General features: G+C 32.2%; 1 protein-coding gene across 1 annotated transcript in view; it reads right to left on the reverse strand.

The window, feature by feature from the left end:
- Window positions 1–7240: 7240 nt before the first annotated feature.
- The window catches only part of LOC115883482, a 47678-nt gene continuing 37969 nt past the window's right edge, over window positions 7241–16949 (reverse strand). Inside the window, exons 6-7 of the mRNA XM_030901846.1 lie at window positions 15005–15224; window positions 7241–7504 (exon numbers count right to left, since the gene is read on the reverse strand). Coding sequence (XP_030757706.1) covers window positions 7344–7504; window positions 15005–15224 — 381 coding nt within the window. The 3' untranslated portion in view covers window positions 7241–7343. The remainder of the gene's footprint in view (window positions 7505–15004; window positions 15225–16949) is intronic.

Here is a 16949-nt window from a genome sequence, read left to right on the forward strand (position 1 = left end):
GACCAACTATTGTCGACAACACGAGAGAAATTATTGTAGCTGCTTTTCGCAGTAGAACTCCATATAATGCCTTTTAAAATGTAAAGATCCTTTTAAAAAGACAATCATTTTATGCAGTTAACAGGAAAGGAAGCATTTTGAGTATTTGATTTCATCTAGCTAATTTTTTGTCACATAATTATAGGTTTATATCTAGTTTTTAATTCTGTAATAATTAAAATATGTTTTAAACGTTTAAATATTTTTATTACCGTTGAGTATTTTACTCTACAATCTTTAATTTTTGTTAACACAGCCACCCTAGATTTTTTCTAGGGTGGCTATAGTAAAAATCTACTGACGCAAAATCATGAAAATTAAAATATCTAGAAAAATCTTTGTCTGAGGGGTAGGCAACCTTGATAATATTTGAACACCGGAATACTATACTGGTTGTTCCATTTAAGATAAAGGAGTAACTTGCTTTTAAAAGTGATTAATGTTCTATATTAGTTTTGCTCACCCTGCATAACTTTTCGAGTAAAATTTCAATTTGGTTTAACATACAATGGTTACTGTAATTAAATATTAGGCTATATAAGGTCATCTAAAATTTAGGTAGCTGTTATAAAAATTTAGAATTTACTCTTCATTTTCACAAAATGTGAAATATGCCAAAATCGTTAGATTTTAGGTATATGCTTCTTTAATAAGACTCACCTTTATTTTTTTCCTAAAATCCGAAAATCAATTAATATATAGGGTGTTCGTTCTATTAGAAAAAACACTTTTCTTTTCACAAACTTTGATCTGTAACGTTTTTTCGGGACACCCTGTATAATTCTATATATTTTTATAAAATGCTCTCAGTTAACCTACATTTATGCTGACAAAATTTCATTTCGATATAAACTACCGTTTCCGCGGCGTATGACAGGCCCCACCCTGTAGGTATATTCGAAAAGTGGTTAAATAATGAGTGGTTCCATACACCAAGAGCAACAGAATAAACCTGTAAAGGAAAACTTTAGTGGTGTTGCCAACATCGCAATGTTTAAAATGCTCTTTTTTAATACAACATTTTAACATATTTATAAATTTTATTCTGGAAGGGGTAATTGCCCCTATAACCCCTCCCGTATATGCGCTTTTGTGAAGAAGACTAATTGTCATAAAATTCCTCCAGTTAAAATCCGTCAATGATTTCCAATTTTACTACTTCGGGGGAAATTAAAATTAATTGGAAAAATGAATCTAAAAATTCTCATATTATGTCATAAATTATAAATAAATAATAAATAAATGGCCTTTATTGTCAAAAAAAAATACAATTTGTAGACAAAGGTAAGGTAAACAAACAAAACAAACAAACAAACAAAAGGGAATACAAAACATTATACAAATTACATTGTCAGTCTTATTGTTTAAAATAAACATTTATAAATAATGTTTACAATGTCAAAGAATAAAAAAATAAAAATAAGATTCAAAAATATTTAGTAAGTTTATAATAAATATCAATGACCTCTAAATAAATTTATATCGATGTCATTGGTAAATATAGTAATAGCAAACACTAGACCAGTGTTTACAAGATCAAATTCGATTATCAAAATATAAGTCATTTACGGCGTAGAAAGCATTGTCTAGTAAATAAGATTTCAATGCTTTGCGAAATGAAGAAAATGATGTTATGAATTTGATTTCAAATAGCAGGTGCATTTTTTTCGAGTTGTATAATATTGAACTTTTAACTAACTCTGAGCGTGGGGTAGGTAGATAAAGATCTTGCTCCGCGTTCCTGAGTGGATAAGTATGAGTTGGCCTTTCTTGAGAAGCTGATACATGCTTACATATTAGGCAAACGGATTGAAATATAAATAAGGAAGGAAGAGTTAATATTTTTAATTTTTTAAAAAAGTCCTGGCAATGATTTCTGCTGTTTAGTCCCAGTGAATATCGAACAGCTCTCTTCTGGAGTTGGAAAATGCGGTCAAATTGAGTCGCACAACACGTACCCCAGAATGGAAGGGCATATCTGAGGTGCGAATCAAAAAGTGCATAATAAACAGTTCTAGCCACTGACAAGTTATGCTCCTTAGAAACAGATGTTAAAGCAAAACAGGCAGAGCTTAATTTTTTCGACAAAGCGTCGATATGCATGTCCCATTTCAGAGAATTGTCTACAACAAGCCTTAAGAATTTTACAGATTTTACGACGTCAATGGTGGTGTTGTTAAGTACAAAGGCTGCAGCGAGTTTTTATGCGACAAAGTTTTAGTTTTAGAAATGTTGAGACTCAGGAGATTCGAATCGCACCAAGATTTAATGGTGACTTAAACCATTCGAGAGATGTTCCCCTGAACCCATAGTGCTGCAGTTTATTAATTAAGATCTTACGATTTACACAGTCGAACGCCTTAGAAAAATCACAGAAAATTGTTACTGTCGAATCATGGTTATTTAGGCTGGAGTAAACTTTATTAAGGAGGGAAAACATAGCGTCATTTGTGGACTTGTTGCTTAGAGATCCAAATTGATGTTCAGTAAGTATTTTGTACTTAAACAGAAAAGATATCAGCCTTCTTTTAGCCAACCTTTCTATGATCTTAGATAGCGTTGTAAGGAGTGCATCTGGGCGATAGTTAGAAGCTTGATCTTTGTCTCCTCCTTTATGCAGAGGAATGATTATTGCCGTCTTAAGACATATTGGAAAAATACCATTTTGGAATGACATGTTTATTAAAGTAGTTAGGTGATTCAGTGTGCTTTCTGGCAGATTCGAAAACAGTTTTAAAGTTAGCCCGTCGGTCCCAGATGAGGATTTATTTTTGATGGTATTAGTTGTACTGCGCAGCTATTCTAAAACTACGGGCGAAAAAAAGAAACTGTAAGTTTACATTATCATTAGAGAGATATGAAAGTGGATCCTGAGAAGGACATATGGTATTAGTTAAATTTTTCGCTACATTTACAAAGTAATCGTTAAGGTTCTCAGGTGAGGTAGAGATATTGCTAGACGAAGAAGCTTTGTTTTTCAAATCATTAACAATAGACCATGTTTCTTTAGCAACATTACCAGAATTGGCGATTCTCCTATTATAATAAAGGTTCTTACCGGCTCTTATAGTCTTATGATAAATTTTTCTGTATAGTTTTATGTAATTGTGGAATAAGACACTGTCTGACAATTTTTTTAAGTGAGATAATAAACGCATATTTTTAGAAGATATGCGTTTAGTGCAACCTTTAGTGGTCCAAGGTTTATTATGCTTATTTTTGATAGGCCTAGACTGGTTAATGTTTTTACGAAAATAGAAAATTGCCGTTAATTATGATATTAATTATAATATGTAATTATTTATAGCATAGATTATATTAAAGATAACAGCAAGGAAGAGATTGAAAAAAAAGACGGTTGATAAAAAAAGGAAAGTCCCTGACAAGTTATCCTCTCGCACCACAATCAGCGTTTGGCATCGCTCTACAAGTTGCACATCGAGCAGGAATAACAGACTCCGCTAAGATCCTTTGAGTCCCGTTTATCTATCCAGTGCAGTTTTGGAGGATTTTCGAGTATTTTCGCTCTAATTCCCTGTTTGGCTTGCAAGCTCATTGTCTAAAAGGGCGAGAATTTCATAGGACAGACATACACTGGATGGATCAGACCAAGACGGGAGATCGAGTTAGTTTTGAAACTTTATTTGTAAGCTTATGTAACAAACGGTTTGAAGAAAATAAAGTAATAATTTTAAATTTTAATTTAAAAAAATAATTATAGATGAACAAAAATATAAGTGTTTAATTGATGTAGTTTTTACAAGAAAAAAAAACAGATACATATTATTTTAGTAACCTAGACAATATGATGCTTACGTTGTTAGTATTTACTCATTTATACTTTATACACATTATACTTACATTTTTTTTACATGCTGATGATCACCAGAGAAGATTACAATTTTGCAAATGGTTTCGGGAAAGTGTTCAAGAGCCCCCTTTTTCTAGAAAAATATTATGGACGGATGAATCTTTATTTACAAATTCTGGTACCTTTAACAGAAAAAAAAATCATATTTTTATGCAAAAGAAAATCCTCATTTAATTAGAGAAACAAGACCACAGTAATATACCTATTCTTTGAACGTCTGGGCTGGCATTCTTGACAATAAAATTTTAGGTTCTGTATTGATCTGTATTGAACTTTACTATACAATTTTTGTGCGTCCAGATTTGACATTTAATAGAATAAATAAAATAACTTGATTACATATAAAGTGTCAATTGGATTTCCAAAGCAGACTTGATCTTTGGCGAATTTTAAAAAAATCTATTTTCTTAGCGAATTTTCATAATAATGAATAAAAATTCGATACCACCGTATAGACTTTTTTTTTCGCTCTATCTAACAGTATAAAAATTCAAAAAGGCGGCCATAAGAAAACAAAAACTTGACTGTGGTGCGAAATCCAGAAGGCTTAAAAATTTTCTGAAAACGGCATCTAGTTGGCCGATGTCATAAATATAAAACTACTAACTTGAGTTGCAATAGACACAACAGTTCTGAAGATATTGTCATTTAAAATAAACTAAAAACGAGTTGAAGAAAACCAAACCAAACCAAACCGAATTGGAATCTCTCGTAGTTTCTGAGATGCCAATGTTGAGCATCGAAAATGTCACCACCCTGTATAGATTATCAAAAGGCAATTTTTTTGATTCCGTGCCACATTCATGGTTGAAATACGTACTAAAGTTACACGGTGTCCACCCTGAGTTACGATCCTTCCTTAGCCACTGTATGTTGAAATGGAGTAGTGACTTAACATTAAATCACCATGGAAAGTTCCCACCAAGCAAAAAACCTTACATTACATTTGCAACATTGCAGTCAATCCCCAAACAGTTTGCTTTGTAATGTTGATTTCTAAACGTTGTGTCGTGATTGATGGAACCTTGCTACAGAAACATTGTTTTTGAATGGTGATTAAAACGTTTTTTCTGCAACATTGCAACAAAGATTCAAATGAAAGATCCGCGCAAGTTAATATTAATTAATAATATAACAAATATACCATAGGACCGAAAAAAACGGCGTCTAGTTAGCTTGGAAATGAATATTGATGACATTCCCCATATAAAATGACAGCGATTTTCTTTTCATAGCCAAAGCTGGCGACTTTTTTTTCGATCATACGGTATAAGTTAGGTTAGGTTAACGCACTCGTTTTTTTACGTTTTTGATATCACATTTTAAGCTTTTTGAATGAGATTTTAATGAATGTAAATGTAAGTATAATTTTATTGTTATGTGTGTTTTAATAATACTTAGCCATGAATAAGAATAACAAATTTTGTTTGGTTTAGTTTGTCTTTAAGCTAAATTTTATGTTTTAGGTTAGCTTTGAGCCAACTGAAGATTGAAGTAGATAAAATCAGGATACGAGTATATCAATATAATGATAAAATCACAAATAATATTCAGTATTAATTATTCTCAATAATATTTTTTTAATGATGTTATAATCATTTGAAATGTTATAAAATAAGGACATAAAGGGGCCTCAAAGATTACTGTCACAAGAGGTAAGTTTCTCATTGCTTTATTTATTACAACTGATATTACAACTGATTTACAACCGAAAAGGAATTTGAAACCATGAATAAGACAATTCAACATGCGAAGACAAAAAAGAAAGATCCAAAAAATCAATTAAATATAAGTTTGCTTTTCCTTCTACATACATTTAATGTTATACTTTCCTTTTGTATTTTTGAATAAGAAATATAAAATAATGTTTATACTGTACCTATATATTTTGTATTATTTCAGACATTGAACTTTAAGATTTTTTTTAGAAATTCGACTCGGAGGTCAGAGTTGAGTAATTCCTTATTTAATGAGCAGCCGAAAAGATCAGTAAGTTCTCAGTACTCGACAGTATTTTTGATATTTTTGAAACAAGTAAGTGATAAATTTCTAATTTTTATTTGTTTTTTTTTTTCAATTTGTTTGACAAATTCGACTTATTCGGATATATTTACCGAGCATTTTTAATTTTTCTAAGTCAATGGATATAGAGATATACCTACATATTTTTATCAATATTGTTTATGTTTTTCGTCAATACAATATTAGTAAAAGTATGTCATACCTATGTGAAAGTCCACAATTTAATACCCATTAATGTTTCTGTTGATTATAACCTACTACTGATGTATTATTGTTAACATAAAATTGCTAATGTTCGCAAGAAAAAACTGTTTCATTAATTGATAAGTTAATATTAAAAAAATAATTTTTATATTTTGCCTCTGATGAAGGAAATGGTTTTTTAATGCAAACATTATCTATTTTTTGCTATATTATTTTAGCAATAAGTTAGTTAATTATAATTAATAATATAATTTTACCAATATTGACGTAAAATTAACAATATTGCTAATACATCCGAAATTAGTACTTTCTTGAACGTTACGTTAGCAACGTTTCAATAATATTGTGAAATGCAACCTTGCACTGCAATGTTATTAGGCGGAAGATTAAGCTACCCTGAAACCTTGCATAAACCTCCCTACAATGAAAAAAGCAATGTTACACCTTGCTTTGCGAAGTTTTGGCAATGTTCCAGCAATAAATTTTGCTTGTTGGGTTACTTACAGTTCCATCCATGAGAATAAAAAAATGAATATTTCAGGGAGAACGCTTGAGCGCTCTGTTGTTCGTCATATCCATTAATCCTCTTAGCAAGCTTTTAAACAACTACAAAAAATATGGTTTCAAACTTAAAAGTTCTAACTCTCTTTTATAATAATATTAATAATAGCTCCCGTATATAGCGTTTGACGCCTTGGGAGTAGCAAGGTACAGCTTGCCATACTAGAGCCGTTCGGTATACAAGAAAGGTAATGTGACTAGCACTACGCTTCAACCGCCTATTATTACCTCAGGATTGTGAATCCCAAGTACTCATTTAGGGCTGAGTCGACCTAGGTACCCAAACTATTTTTATTTTAATAAAAACAGTCGGCTGATGAAATGCCGGGTGTGAGATTCGAACCAACTACCTTGAGATTGGTAGACGAAAGCCTGTACCTCTACGCCACCGGGTACCTCTTTTATAATAATAATAACATAAATCAGATTTTAATAACGTCACTTATTTCTATAAATACTCTATAAGATCATAAATGCAAATATCATTAATAATTTTGATAATTTAATGCAATTTAGGGCAAAAAATCAAATTATTTTAATTATTTTATATTGTATATTGACAAATTAAACATTGTATATTGACAATACATTTTTATTGGGACATTCACATTACACATAATTGCGTCTCCTTGAGAGACCACCATGGTTAATTCATGAGACTTTCCAGTTTCGCTATTAACGTGTTAGAAGCCACATCGCACATATCTTCGGTACTTCGATCGGCCTCTCTACTCAGCAGTACTATTTCTGAAATAAGCCCATGTAACTTATCTTCAGTGTTTCTGTAGATTTCTTTCTTGAATTGTACTACAAGGCATAACATTAAATAAATATGTGGTAACGATAGAAACAGAAATATAGAGGTGAGGAGTCAGCATAGGGAGAGGTCAGGAAGTATAAGTATGTAATAATAAGTATCCTGGTTATAAGTGTCTTGGCGTTCATCTACAGTCAATCTTAAATATGAGAATATAGCAAAATTGACCGAAACAGTTAGCCGAAGGAGAATTACCCGAAAAAATCATTACAACAACATACTAAAAAATATATGGCTTTAAAATCAACTTTCTGATTCGGTATTATGTTCTAAGGGGAATTATCATTTCGGGCAATTTTCTATTATGGTAATCTTCGTTTGAGTCATAGACTTAAAATAAAATATAGACTACACTATTTACATCTCAACGCGGTCAAACAATCTTTTTTGTATACATGTTTACTTCTGGGTACAGTCGACCGAGCCTTCCTCATCCAGCCTATGTTGTCACGTCTTTAATATTATCAATATTTTTTTTCTTGTTACACACATATATTGAGATATTAATACTACAGTTTAAAAAGTAGGTTTTAATATTCCAGAGATGTATTAAATAGTCCTTATACTACTAAATTATAAGTCGGATACTGTTTAAAAAGGATAAGTTCTTTACAATATGACAACACCGATTAGAGGCGAGGGAGCCTATTCATTCATTTATTACCTTGTAGTACGTGTCGCACGTGTGCGGTAAAGCTTTGTTGCCGCTATCTCCCCGGCTGTATTAACGCATTTTCTTAGCTTGTAGTGCTTAAGTGTTTATTTTATTGACTTTTTCTGTTCAAGAACTATAAAATATGGTTCGCCAGTGCCAAATTTGCAAGAAATTTGACTTAAATAATCCATTTAAGTCTTGAAACGACTTTTGACCGGTAGGCAACTCTCAATTTACCCATTGGGAGTCAGTGGCGTTGTTGTAGAAAGGCGCTTATTTAGATAATATTTTAGTAAAATGTAAAATCTGAATTTTTTCTCTTACATTACATTATTTACTTACTTACATTGTAACAAAATCATAATTATAACCCTGTTAATAATTAATAATGTTTTTATTAAAAATATATTCCGGTTTATTCTAAAATTATCTTCAGAATCTAAAATAACATACAAGAATTTTAAAATGATATTACATTATGAAACAATATTTTTTAATATACCGGGTCGTCTCAAAAGTGGCTCACCCCTATAACTTTTAATTTTTCAGGTAAAAAAAACAGATTTGTATGTTAGTAGGTATATGACATAAATTAGGATTTATTGACGTATTCAATTGTTTTGGTCTCTTCCTTTTCACCGAAATGATTACATCTTTTGATTTTTAAAAGCACCCTCGGTATATTGCTACTTTATTCGATAAAATATGACACTCTGAATAGAATGACATATCATATGCCAACTTTTGACATTGTCGCTTAAAACAAATCGTATTTTAAATTTCAATCCAGGGTGCCATGATGTTGTTAAAAACACTAAGTTTTAATCAAGGAGCCTTGGAAAAATAGTTTTGATCGTCTAATAGGTTTCGTGTCTTGTATAGGCCGGTTAAAAGATGTACAAATCGTATTTTTAATCATACATATGTCAATTTTTTCAAATGGAACAAGGGTGACTCATTAGCATATTTGGAAAAAGCATTTTTTTATGAATATATTGATACCACCGAATATTTCGAGTCAAATTGTCGTTATGAACCGCGTGTTACAATTACAATTAAATCGTATGCGAAAATGTCAAAAGTTGACGTATGATATGTCATTCTATTCAAAGTGTCATTTTCTATCGAATAAAGTAGAACTATACCGAGGGTGCCATTTAAAAATTAAAAGTTATAGTCATTTCCGTTGAAACAGGAAGTGACCAAAAACAATTGAATGCGTCAATCAATCCTAATTTATTTCATATACCAACATACTAAATCTTGTTTTTTTATTTGAAAATATAAAAAAATTATGGGGATGAGCCACTTTTGGGACGCACCCGGTATAATAAAGACAGTACCGAGTTAAATAAATGTAGTTTTTATTTTATCCACTTACTATCACCTTCCTTGCTTTAATGGAACAGATTTATGTTTTCCCTAACTTACATAATAAGACATCACTTAACCAGAAAAAAAATTTACAACAATCATATTTTTTTTTCTCTCCCTGTCGCCGATTCTATTATATCTGTGGAATAGATCCTGTTTTGATTAATATTAGGGGTTGTAAATGTTTGACTAAAATTAATAATTTATTATTAATTTCAAAAATTACGCAATTTCGATTCTAAAATTTCTTCTATAACGTATATTTTATTATTTTTATCCTTTTTGGACTCAAAATTGTTTTTTCTAAACTTTTATTTAAAAAACCTGTCATAAATCTTAATAAAATATAAAAAAGTTAAAAAGTAAATACGATATATTTTTAATTTAATTATAGCTTCATTAAAATAAAAAAAATACCCGGCTATGATACGGAGAGTTCAGGTGTACTTGAGAAACGAAAGACAGTGTTGTGTTTCTCGGCAGAGTCGTCAGGGAACGACCGTTACTACAGAGACAACCTATCTATCGCTGCTTCACAGGAAGCTATCGATTGCGATAGCTTCATTGAATCGACAGCTTCACAGGAAGCTATCGATTGCGAACTAACTAAATCGTTACTAATTAGGTACTAATTTTGAAAAGTCCTTTTTAAGATAAAAAAAGGTAAAACTAAAACCTAAACTATCATTTGAGATTAAACGGGAAGTTCTAATTAATGTTGCCTATTCTAAACAAGAAAAATTTATTTATAAGTTAAGTTTTATAACATTCCTAATTAAATTTGGGCGAAAAGAATATTTTTGTTTGCTGTAGGTAATTTTCTCAGGGAAAATATGTAAATAAAATTGACTTTTTAAGTCAAAAAAAGTCAAAAGGACAAGTTATTCCAAAAAAAGGACTGTTCTTTTCAAAAAAGGACAAGTGGCAACCCTAGGTATTTCTGGAATGGAAATTTAATGGCAAATCTACAACTTTGGTTTGAAAATATGTTCCGGCCACCTATGTTTACAAAAATGTCTAAAATGTGCATAAATGCCTCCATATTCTGAAAAAAAAATTGAAAGAAAAGTCACCAACCACAAACCTAATATAGAACTGTTTCGGAAGCCTGAGTCACCCTGTAAATATTTAAAAGTAACTGAAAGTTTATATAGAAGTAACTGAAAGTTTAAATTGAAAATCGACGTTGGAGTGATTTTCGAAAACTACTAACGTTTCAACATAAGTATATGTGGGATATTAATTGAATTATTATATTAGACCTTATAACAAAACTCATCTGACGAAAAAGTGTTAATGTAGTATATTAATATGGAGTAAAAATTTTACTAATTACTTTACTTTTACTTTACTAATTAAATTCGTTCCATAAAACGATACGCCACTGGCCATTAGAACAATCCAAATGCGCCTAGTTGCCGGGGTCGGAAATTTTAGACGTCTCTGTCTCTTCTGTCCTCGTTTGACACATTGGAATGTTTGATACACTACCAACGAGTATTTATGAATGAGATGTTCGGTCTATCTTTATAATGTCTTTGGGTTGAGCTGATAAATTTGGCGTTACTCAACATATTTTTGATGATAATTGTATAGATGTTAATAATTTAAAATTAATCATACAAATCTCAAATTACAGCCAATGATATGCCATATGGGAGCGTCAAAATAAATAAATTAATGTAAAGATAATATGAACAGAGATAATGGTCCAATTCCTTCTAGTTCAGTGTTCTTATTGCTCTGCCTCGGTAATTAATTGTTATGATCGATTAGTTTTGTATTATTACAAACATTATCTTATTACCATCAAAAATAAATCCTCTTCTGGGACCGACGGGCTAACTTTAAAAATGTTTTTGAATCTGCCAGAAAGCACTCTGAATCACCTAACAACTTTAATAAACATGTCGTTCCAAAATGGTATTTTTCCAAAATGTCTTAAGACGGCAATAATCGTTCCACTGCACAAAGGAGAAGACAAAGATGAAGCTTCTAACTATCGCCCAATTGCATTCCTTCCAACGCTATCTAAGATCATAGAAAGGTTGGTTAAAAGCAGGCTGGTATCTTTTCTGTTTAAGTACAAAATACTTACTGAATATCAATTTGGATTTCTGAGCAACAAGTCCACAAATGACGCTATGTTTTCCCTCCTTAATAAAGTTTACTCCAGCCTAAACAACCATCATTCTACAGCAACAATTTTCTGTGATTTTTCTAAGGCGTTCGATTGTGTAAATCATAAGATCCTAATTAATAAACTGCAGCACTATGGGTTCAGGGGATCATCTCTCGAATGGTTTAAGTCGTATCTGAGCAACAGAAGTCAACTTGTGAGGGTGGATACCACGTTGTCTTCTAGCAAGCCAATAGAATGTGGAGTACCACAAGGCTCAGTACTAGGCCCTATTTTGTTTCTTCTTTTTATTAACGACATTGCTAACATAAACATCAGTGGCAAAATATGTCTTTTTGCGGACGACACTAGCTTCACTTGGAGCAACAAGGACATCGCGGCACTTCATAGGATTATATCAAATGACTTAATCACCATTAAATCTTGGTGCGATTCGAACCTCCTGAGTCTCAACATTTCTAAAACTAAGGCTTTGTCGTATAAAAAACTCGTTGCAGCCTTTTGTACTTGACAACACCACCATTGACGTCGTAAAATCCGTAAAATTCATAGGGCTTGTTGTGGACAATTCTCTGAAATGGGACATACATATCGAAGCTTTGTCGAAAAAAATTGAGCTCTGCCTGTTTTGCATTAAGGTCTGTTTCTAAGGAGCTTAACTTGTCAGTGGCTAGAACTGTTTATTATGCACTTTTGAGTCGCACCTCAGGTATGCCCTTCCATTCTGGGGTACGTGTTGTGCGGCTCAATTTGACCACATTTTCAAGCTCAGAAGAGAGCTGTTCGATATTCACTGGGACTAAACAGCAGAACTCATTGCCGGGGCTTTTTTAGAGAATTGAAAATATTGACTCTTCCTTCCTTATTTATATTTGAATCCGTTTGCCTAATACGTAAACATGTATCAGCTTCTCAAGAAAGGCCATCTCACACTTATCCACTCAGGAACGCGGAGCAAGATCTTTATCTACCTACCCCACGCTCAGAGTTAGTTAAAAGTTCAATATTATACAACTCGAAAAAATACACAATCACCTGCCATTTGAAATCAAATCCATAACATCATTTTTTTCATTTCGCAAAGCATTGAACTCTTATTTACTAGACAAGGCTTTCTACGCCGTAAATGAATTATATTTGAATTGAAAATCGAATTTGATCTTGAAAACACTGGTCTAATGTTTGCTATTGCTATATTTACTAATGACATGGAAATTAATTTATTTAGAGGTCATTGGGGTCGTTTACCTTTGTCCACAAATTGAAAAATTTTTTGACAATAAAGGCATTTATTTATTTATTTAATTTGACTCGCTAACTTTGTCAGTTTTCGGCAGTACCAACAGTTCCAACGGAAAGCCAAAACAGGGTGTCCCAGAAATAAGTGCAGATATTTTAAGGGATGGTGGATCTAGTCAAAATAAACATCTTTTCTCTTTACCATTTTCAAAATAAATTGAAAATAACCGAGTTATTTAACTTTAAAAATTTTAATTTTTTCTCTCCATCCGCCTCTGTGTCACTCTCAATTTTTCTGCGGTTGCTTTTGTTAGAGTGAGTGTCTCTGCGCCATAGGTCAAAACCGGGAGGATACATTGGTTAAATGCCTTTCTTTTCAGGTGTATTGGGATATTTGCTCTAAAGATGTCCCTCATTTTTCCGTAAGCCGCCCATCCCAAGGTAATTCGTCTAGCCAGTTCACAGGTTTGGTTATCTCTGCTTATTTTGATCTCATGGCCCAAGTATACATATTTGTGGACTAATTCTATTCTGTTGTTGTGAATTTGTATGTGTTCGCTGGGCACCATATTAGTCGTTATCTTAGTCTTGTCAAAATTTATTGTTAGTCCAATCTCGTGTAATGCATCGTTAAGTTCTTGAAGCATGTCTTTGATCTCGCCCAGACTATCCGACACTATAACGATATCATCCGCAAAGCGTAGGTGGTTGAGTCTCTCTCCATCGATAACTATTCCTTTTTGTTGCTAAGCCAGCATTTTGAATGCATGCTCAAGAGCAGTAATAAACAATTTTGGCGATATGGTATCGCCCTGCCTAACTCCCCTTTTTATTTTTATTTGGTCAGTTGTGGAATGTAGATTTACAGTTGTTGTAGCATTGTCATATATGTTTTTTATTATGTTACAATATCGATGGTCGATTCTACATTCTTGTAGCGCTGTTGGGATGGCCGGCAATTCTACCGTACAAACGCTTTTTTTAAATCGACAAATATCAGTGCTAGGGGACGATTGTATTCGATGGTTTTTTCTATTAAGGTTTTTAAACACTGCAGATGATTGTTGGTACCAAATATGGAACGGAAACCAGCTTGCTCTTTAGGTTGGTAGAAGTCCAATTTTGCCTCTAATCTATTTGTTATAATTCGGGTATAGTTTATAAAGATGGTTAAGAAGGCTAATTGGTCTGTAATTTTCCAGGTCTGCTATGTCTTCTTTTTTATGTAAGAGGATAATTATTGAGTTATTCCACTTTGTAGGAATATTTTGATTTTCCAGAGAGATTGAACAGCCGTTGAATATTGGTCATTAATACTGTTCCTCCCATCTTTATCGCTTCTGTGAGGACACCATCATCCCCCGGAGCTTTATTGTTCTTCATCTTTTTTAGAGCATTGTAAATTTCACTTACAGAGATTTCCGGAACATTCTCAGTACCCTGATTTTGAACCTTTCCTTGTAGGTACTTCCTCGAGTCTAGAGTGGAATGGTTGGTGTATAGTGTTTCATAGAATGTTTCCACAATCTGTAATAAATGTTCTCTATTAGAGATGTTATATTACCATTTTTGTCCTTGAGTTTGACGATTTCTTTTTTTCCATTAGTGAGCTTGCGTCTCATTATTTTCATGCTCTTATTATCCTCGATAGTTTTAACAATTTTTTCGTTTCTGTGCTTTCTTATGTCTTTTCTGATTTCGCTTGATATTTCCTTATTTAGTTTATTCAAATCACCTTGACTGGCGTGTTTTTCGTCGCTTCTCAATTTCCTTCTTTTTTTCCATTTTGCGTTGCGTTTCCAAACTGATCTTTTCCTCCTTCAAATTTGTTGGGCAACATTTCTTTTTATGTTCATGTTCGGAATAATAATAGGACAAAAAACAGAATTAAACTCAAACACATTTGAAGTTATCAGCTGTTATTATTACTTATTGATCTCCTCTATAGACCTAAGCGGGAATATGGGGCTACTATAAACAAATTTCGACGCTCATTCTCCTTACCTCTATATCTCTGAGTATCGATAACAACACGATGATATGCTATGAGAGAGAATAACTTTCTATAAATGGGACATTTACCTTTAAGTTCAGAAATGGCATTCTTGACAACTTTCTCCATTTCCGTCCTCAAACGGCGGCCGTTCTTACATTCGCCAAACAACATGTCGAATGTGGCAAGAAAGGAGTTCTCCTGTTTTTGACCTTCCATACTAAGTGCCAATTTCTGATAATTTCCTTGGTCTTCGGTTTGGGCCGGCAACACTTCGTTAGTGTATTTTTCTATTATAGATTGATAGAGCTGAAAGAAATATTAAATAAAATACAGGCCAAAGCATAGGTAACAGACAAAATAAAAATAAAACGGTGATATAATGATGGTTAATTATGTGTAATGTGACTTTTAAGTTGCCTATTTTTTTTTCGCTTGTGTTCATGTTTTTCAATATTTCCATGACTGATGCCATAATAAATTTGATATACAGGGTGTCCCAGGCTGAGTGTGCATTAGAAGTTTCTAGAAAAGTACAATATCCATATCGGAGATTTTTTGCACATCATTGTTTCACAACGAGATCTATCGATTAAAATTATTTTCAATATGGCGGCACTTCCGGAAATACCGGAAGTTGATAGCAACTTTCTTGTTTTAAATGGGTGCCTCCATTTTTTATTACAAACTTAAATTCTCTGTAAAATTTTATGAATTTTGATATTAAACACTCTATACCTAACATTAACCGTTTTTGAGAAAATATTTAAAATTTTTGGTTGAAAAAAATTGCTTGTCAAAAATTTGTGTATAGCTTAAACGTCAAAATTAGTGATTACCACAGCCACTGTGTCATAAAGAGAAGACATGTGGCTATTACAAAAATTAAATTGTTCGAATGTCATATACTAATGACGGCAGCTGTCAGGGAATTGAGCGATTAAAAAATTATCAAAAATCATTTTTTTCAAATGAAAACCCACTTTTTTTATTTCACTAGTGAAAAGGCTTTCCAATTCGTTACTTTTTGACTATACATGTTCCTATACCTGAAATAAATTGTTTTTAGTACTTAAAAGTAAGTAAAGTAAATAAATTATTAAAATTATATTTAATAATTTATTTACTTTACTTTGATTAATCGTGATGTAATATTTTTTTTTGTAATTTGTAGAATGATGAACCACCCAAAAAATAGCAAGGAGTGAAGAAGCAGAAATAACTACTATCGAGGAAAATAATATCACTTTACTTACTACCAGGAAAATCTAAATTTATCAGAAAGTAATATACCTCGTAATATGTCTGTATATGATGTATAGACTTCTCTTAGATCAAAATAAATTTTAGTTGAGTCAAAATAGTATTCGCTATTGGTTTAAGAAAAGTCTCTTTAATCAAGAAATGTCTCTTTTCAATCAAGAATTTTTGCATGAATCAAAGAGACTATTGCTCTTGTAGCAAAAACTTCTTTGCATATTCATTTTGGGTCAAGAGTGAAATATTTTGGACAGATAGATTCTTCTATTCTCTAAAGTAATTTTTTAAAGCTTGTGATAAGATAGTTAATGCTTTGGGCAAAGAAACGTCGTTCTTGGTCCTATTGAAAAGCGCCAATCTTTTGGGTCAAAGTCATATTCATATTTCTTATATTCTGAGTTGAAATTCGAGTTTCTCTGGCAATGGTAAGAAGATTTTATAGGTTTCTTGCGATAAGCGTTTTTTCAGGAAGAGCGGCTTGAACAAGATTGTCTTTTGATGAATTTTTTAGTTTGAATTGATTGTTGAACATAGTTGTCCGCCTTAAGATTGATTCTCACTATACCTTCCATATCAGCTCCCTTCCGCAGTGAGAAAAAGGATCTCTCAGTCGAAATGAATATGACTTTGACCCCAAAAGATTCGCGCTTTTCAATAGGGCCAAGAACGACGTTTCTTTACCCAAAACATTAATTATCTTTTCATAAGTTTTAAAAAATTACTTTAGAGAATAGAAGAATATATCTGTCCAAAGTATTTCACTCTTGACCCAAA

The sequence above is a fragment of the Sitophilus oryzae genome, unplaced genomic scaffold, assembly GCF_002938485.1.
Source record: "Sitophilus oryzae breed Bouriz unplaced genomic scaffold, Soryzae_2.0 scaffold_1913_pilon_pilon, whole genome shotgun sequence".
NCBI classification, from domain to species: Eukaryota; Metazoa; Arthropoda; class Insecta; order Coleoptera; family Curculionidae; genus Sitophilus; species Sitophilus oryzae.